The following is a 6,670-nucleotide window of genomic DNA, read 5'->3' as shown; positions in this document are numbered from 1 at the left end:
ACCTTAGAACATATATACCTGGAAGGGGAATTGCTATGTTCTCCATAGTAAAAATCTGTGTCTAAGTTGGGTACGAGAGAGAAAGATAGCTTTTAACCTGTGCTCGCAATGCGCAAGCGCGGATGACGCCACACGTCACACTCACCGCGCCGTTTGAAACTGTAATTTTTAATTGAAATACAATTGACAATGATTGAATAAATGATAAGTAATGTCGGACAGTGTACATAAGTGATAAGTAATTATAAACTTTATTTTATACAAGCAAAAGAACAAAATAACATTGGAGATATATATATGTATATATTATTGGTGTTTAAAGTGTATTAATTTTGAATATTTTTGTCTAATAAAATCTTTTTGCTTAATATCAGTCGCACTTTTTCCTTCGTGAAACAAACGCAAATTTATATAAATTTTAATAATACTTTGTATTAATTCAGTCTTATGGTTATTGAAAATATCTTGTTGCATAATATGTTCCATCATTTTATTATCATTAAAAACTAAATGACAAACAGTTTGAAATGATTTCATGCACAACACATTTTTAATATTTTTAGTTTTAAAAATAATATGACTGTTTTCTCGAATAATAGTTTCACATACTTTTGCTATTTTTATGACATCTTCTGATGGAAAAATCAATTTTCCTCTACTTTTTAAAGTTATTAATATTGAATCAGTAGATTTAGCAGTTAAAAAAATAGAGCATGTATCACAAATATTACATCGTAAAAGCTTTCTAATTACGAATCCACTGATGTATTTGACCACATCTTCGATATAAGAACTTAATGACCATAAGGTAGACAAGTAATCATGATCAAATGCATCAGTACATATCGTATCATTGGCTTCCGTGAATATACCATCGCTTATTATATTTGATTTATTTGCTGATGATGCATATAAAATTTGCACATCATCTATTAGGCAATTCCCTCTTTCAGAAGCTTCAATTTCATGCCTAACAAGCAGGCGCTTATAACTGCTCTCAAATTGTTTGGCATTAGGGTTGTCGTTGAAACCCCCTCTGCTACGTAGGGCACTGAAAAATGTTTCCAAGTGATCTTGGTTTATTTTGTACGTAAGTAAATATTTTAGACCTTTTTCTTTTAATATATCAAATAAATCAAATATATTTATTAAGCAAATTATAAAACCCAAAAAGCCAGTCTTTCGATTACTCTTCAAAATCGATTCGTTTGTAGAATATTGCAATTGTTTTATATATTCTATAATAATCCCCGCGTAATTCTTAAGTTCATTATAATTTTCATTGGTGAGAGGCATATTGCACTTTTTTTTCTTACAGAATTTTGATCTTACATTTAATATGTCGAAGGCATCATTAAATATAGAACAAAATAAAGCTGTTTCTTCTGCATTTGTAAACTGATTAGGAAAGTATTGATTGCAAACTTTCAAAGCTGTATTAACACTATCACTGAGTGTTTGGGCAGCCAATTTTACGTTCATTTTCGAATTCTTATACAAGATGTGCCTTTTTGTTAGCTTTGTACCAGCTTTTAAACCTTCAGTTTCCTGTAATGTTTGTAAGGACACAATATTTTGTCAATTAATACTTTTGCCTTTATAATATAATACTAATTTATCGCCTAGAGTGTTTCGCACTAATTTGAGCATGTGGCATGGATCGAAGAAGCAGAATTTTTTTTCTTTTGTTATACTGTGAATAATATACGGCTGAAAATTGTTTCCCAATTGAAAATTTGCACCTAAAGCAGTGCACATGCTCAAATTAACGATTGCACCATCAAATGTTACTGAATGCAATATTACTCCAGTTTCATAAATAACTTCGAAACATTTTTCTAGCAAACTGGCTCTTTCTTTACCATTTAGAGCATCGATCAAAAAATATCCAACGGGAACTTTCCAGTGGTCATTCAATGCGACTACCATAAATACTAATGCATTTGTTGCTTGTCGAGGAACATCTGTATCATTACTCATATGTATACCTAAATCTACAGGTCCGTAATACCGTTTACCATCATATACTATGCCCTGTCGAATCGCAATTTCGTCTACTACCAAATTACAGAAAATCGGTGTTTTTGACTTAAAAACTTTACACTTTAATGCTTCAAGTACTTCGTGAGTGAATCCAGGTCGACCATCTAATACCGAATACCACTTACGGATTGTTGAAAGGTCTGGAAGAAAATTTTTGAAAGTTTTACGTACATATTTGTACGCTTTGGGCGAATAGAAGTTCAGCGTAAGGGCAAAAGCTCTTAGTTCTGCAGGGTATTTCTTTCTCAAACCTTTTTTTCGTTTCAAAATCTCATTTAATACTGTTGGAGCTTCAACCTAAATGTACAAATAAAAAAAGAAATCTTGATGTATAAAAATAAAAAATTTTCTTCACATTAATCACTCTAAATATACAATTAAAAGTAAAAGTTGTATTATAAAAATAGGAGCTTATATGTCCATTAATTACTTAATTTAAATGTAGGAATAAAAAGTAAAAAGGTCATGATGTATCAAAATCGGACTTTTTTTTACAAATTGTTTTATTTTTTTTTTATTCAAACATTAATTATTATACATTATCTAGCAGCTAATCAATAGAGCGATACTTTTTACAATTTATTGGACAAATGTCATATACAATTATAAATAATCATATGATTATATATAATCATATATAAAATATGTCATATTTCAGATATAATTATATATGAAATTTGTCCATATATGGAATTTCTTTTCTCAGAAATAGCCAATAGTTACCATTAAATTATCAGTTGTTGTTTCCGATAATAGATCTTTTTGCTTTAAATGTTTGATTAGTCCATTTAGCGTTGTTATGCGACCAACTAATCTGATTTTGGCCTGCTGCAACGTTTTGATTTTCCTTCGCTGTTTTTCGATTGTTCGTTTCGCTACTTCTAAAGCTCTTAGAGCTTTCCTTGGCGTGGCAAGATGTGGCGTTCTAATGGCACCAACAAAACGAGGGTCATGTAAATTTTTGACAGGTGTTTGGAAACAATTACTCCGTTCAGAGTTTGGAGGTGTAGATGGACGATTCACAGTTAGGCAAGTATCAGAATTTAGTGTCTCGGTTTCGTCAATAATGTTTCCATCATCACGATGGATTCCCATAGGAACAGTTTCATCGGTGATGATGTCATTATCACAATGGATTGTCTTGTCGACAATTTCATCACTGATTCCACTATTGCTGACGATTCCATTGTCCACAGTCATATCAATAATTTCATTGTCTATAGTCTCATCAATAATTCTATCATCCACAGTTATATGGATAGTTCCATTGGTAATAACTCCATCATTAATGACAATTCCATCATTGACAGTCATGTTAAAGGCAGTTCCATTATTATGATGAATTTTATCATTGACAGTTCCATTGCTGACTATTTCCTCACTGATATTTTTCGAATTTTTTGATTTTTTCAGACTGCTATCTAAACATTGATGTTTCTTCCTCTTTTTACTCGTAATAGTTGGCAGAGCATTGGGCTTGAGAAACGTATTCTTAGATTTGTGGATTAATTTGTCTTCTTCGAAATGATTTGAACACAGTTTAGTAGCTGTGCTTAAAACATGTTCATCAATGCCACAAAAATCAAGCCACTTCTTACGAGTTTCGTCGTTTTTCGGAAATCTATTGAGAGAGAATGAACTTAATATTAAATTTTTATTATCAACAAGCATCGTACTCAGAGAGATAGAGAGAGTTATATTTCATCCTATAATTTACTGTTTATACCACATATTACAGTATTAGTTACCCATGATAAGATACCGATTTATCACGTTTACCGCATAAGACACAATATGGGCCTGGCATTTTTTCCTACAAAATATAACTTTTTAGGTGACACCTTCATTTCCTAACCCTAACCTCTCTTACAAATAAAACGCGCTAAAGCTGTGCGCCGTTTCGCTCATTCGCGCTTGCGCATTGCGGACGGAGGTAACAATCTACCCTTCTCTTTCTTTAAAATGTGGTTCTCTCTCGCACCCAACTTGGACACAGGCCACGATCCTTCATTCCCCTTCCAGGTATATATGTTCTAAGGTTTTACCTCCTTGTGTCCCATGGAGCAGTATTCTATGAAATTTCCGTAAAAGTTACTAGTTATTACCAGTAATGCTTTTCCTAATTTTATCTATTTGACTAAATTTGACGGCTTTATTAAAACTTTTGTTATAATCAAAATATATTCTGCAATTTTATTATAAAATAAAATAAAAATGAACAATATAACTTGTTAAATAAAAAATGTTACCATTTATACGTCCGCATTTTACGGATCCACGGGACACAAGGAGTATGTAAGCACGCTACGCAATTGTACTCCGACGTCAAACAATTATCGACGTCAAATATATTTATTAATAATTCATATTTATAACAATTTGCAGATATCTAATAGCATTTAATAAAATAATATTTATTGTACAATATGTAGAAATCATAGTGAATACAACAAATGATCTGTTTTCTGTTCCTGCACTAGACTACACTAGAACTCTTTTTACGTAGTTGCGAATTACGTGAGAAATGTCTGCCGTACATACGCAATTCGTAGTAAATTTTGCGGACATTCGGTGCCGATTACGGATTACGAGCTGCATGTGACGACACCCTAATACAGGTATTCGCATCCGTCATTTTTATGGTACGTTTCCACTGAGCGCGTCACGCGTCGCGTCATGAAAGAGAGAAAGAGATAAGATTATATAAATACACAACCCCTCTCTTTCTCTCCTTCGACGACGCGACGCGTGACGCGCTCAGTGGAAACTCAGCCTTAGTCCTTTCCTTCTTCTTTGTTCTCTCTTCCACCTTCTCTCTTCTCTCTTCAATCTTCTTAGTTTAGAGGCGGAGTGGAAAGAAAGCAAGGGATTGAGGAAAGGAGCAAGAGAGTGAGGCTGATGTTACAATGGGCGTATTCAGCGGACTAAATAGTTTTAGCTCATTCAATCAGTATTTTAGATTTAGAAGAATATACCAATAACAGTGAGCGCTCACTCAACTGTTGAATCTGTTGAATGCGCCCATTGATGGCGCGGTCCCATGGTGCAGAATTGGCGCAATTTGGAATTGGCGGAACGTTCGTAATTGGTCGTGGCTTCATTCCGTCGATTCCGTTCCGCTAAAATGTGTTTTCCTATGTCCTATTGAACGGAATTTGCGGAATGCGCAATTAGCCCTGACCAATCGCAAGAGTCTTCCCGTAAATCACTTTTATTAGATCTACCGTTTTCCATTGGCTAGCATTGATTGCGCATCCGCAAGTTCCGCTCAATGGGACATAGGAAAATGAATTCTTGTAGATCGAAAATCACACATACATATGACAGGAACATTGCCGACTTCGTTTTGTGTACCCATTTTGATTCTGATTTACATTTTCGCCTTTCTGTATACTATTTATACGATATTCGTATTCTAACTATATTAACCTCTGTATTTATCTGAAGACTTAATTAATTACCTTCAGGGTTATGTTCAGATTATCACTCGAGTGCCATCCAGGTTTCACTCCAATCTTGTTATTTATCGAACGTTAAATAAAAATGACATGACACCCGGAGAACACCCAGGTGGAAATCCGACACGTCTTATGGTACGTTTCCACTGAGCGCCTCACGCATCGGGGTGGCATCCAGTTGGACATGGCTCAATTGGACACGAGCCACTCGCAGCGCTTGAGACTACAAAGCTCTGTTACGTCCGCGGTACATATAAAACTTATCCAGAAATATCCCCTGGCAAATCACAAATTTTCTTTACCTCAATAGACGGCAGGGCACGAAAACCGCCGGGACCGCTTCTGACGCCTTCTCCACCACATGTGCCCTATCAGTGTGGAAGGGGATCTTTCGAAAACGCCCTCGGGATAACCGAGTTAATAGTAAGTTAGTTGTTAGCTAAGAGTCGAGTTCTTAAGTTTCGAGGCCGAGGTTCGGTCAAAAGAAAAGGTCTCTTCCAGACCATCGCGATTTCTAATTCAAACTCAAGTCCAACAGATTTCCATTTCTATTTTCTATTAGTAATTTCGTCTAGTTATATAAGTAGATTTTACTTAACTTTGTTAATCTTAACCGCGTTAAATACTAAATTGTAACATAAGCTTAATCGTGTACTTGATATAATGTAGTAATCATAAAATATACAAGTTATTCTTTTTGAACATATACAAATACGTGCGTGCAATTTCTCTCGACGAAACCTTCCTTTCGTAACCGGCATTCGTCGCGCGTGATCACTCTTTACTTAAATTCGCGAATTGGATGTGCCAATGAGCGGCAATCAGCATTGAACCAGTCTCCACGCACCAACGACGGGCCTGACCAACCAGAATCCGGACCGGCCTGCACGCGCTGTACCACGGATCGCGCCATCGGAGGGCTGTTGCTGGGAATCACGGGGCAATCACCGTATGGTAAGTGCAATTTATGTCTCACTTCATGGTAACGAAGCTATAAGTGGATGTAGCATGTGCCCTGTACATTTGTTTTCGCGCCTATCCGCCGCCGGCCGCCTCATTGATATAGATCCTTACGCCGCGTGGGTAACTAGCGCCTGCTGCGTATCAGCCTTGATATACCGTAATAAGGAAGCTGATGATAACAAGTGTTCCGAGTGTTACACCTGGGG

The 6,670-nt window shown here is 35.7% G+C and overlaps 1 protein-coding gene across 1 annotated transcript; it reads right to left on the bottom strand.

Moving 5' to 3' along the window:
- Window positions 1–859: 859 nt before the first annotated feature.
- On the bottom strand, window positions 860–4,019 carry LOC108766947 (uncharacterized). The gene is made up of 3 exons (XM_018516535.1): window positions 3,792–4,019; window positions 2,767–3,664; window positions 860–2,340 (listed from the first exon to the last, which is right to left on the bottom strand). Exons 1-3 carry the CDS (start codon window positions 3,848–3,850, stop codon window positions 1,579–1,581), a joined length of 1,719 nt encoding a protein of 572 aa, XP_018372037.1. The 5' UTR covers window positions 3,851–4,019; the 3' UTR covers window positions 860–1,578.
- Window positions 4,020–6,670: the final 2,651 nt, after the last annotated feature.

The sequence above is a fragment of the Trachymyrmex cornetzi genome, unplaced genomic scaffold (assembly GCF_001594075.2).
Source record: "Trachymyrmex cornetzi isolate Tcor2-1 unplaced genomic scaffold, Tcor1.1 scaffold640, whole genome shotgun sequence".
In the NCBI taxonomy this organism is placed as follows: domain Eukaryota; kingdom Metazoa; phylum Arthropoda; class Insecta; order Hymenoptera; family Formicidae; genus Trachymyrmex; species Trachymyrmex cornetzi.
Note: the sequence above shows the minus strand (reverse complement) of the source record. Positions and strands in the feature narration are given on the sequence as shown.

Bases quoted from the DNA above. Each gene is read 5' to 3' on its own strand.
- LOC108766947 (XM_018516535.1), bottom strand. From the start codon at position 3,850: ATGCCAGGCCCATATTGTGTCTTATGCGGTAAACGTGATAAATCGGTA. The intron at 3,665-3,791 runs GTAACTAATACT...CTCTCTCAATAG, and splicing joins AAATCGGTATCTTATCATGG to ATTTCCGAAAAACGACGAAA. The intron at 2,341-2,766 runs GTAACTATTGGC...TTGTACATTTAG, and splicing joins CAACAACTGATAATTTAATG to GTTGAAGCTCCAACAGTATT.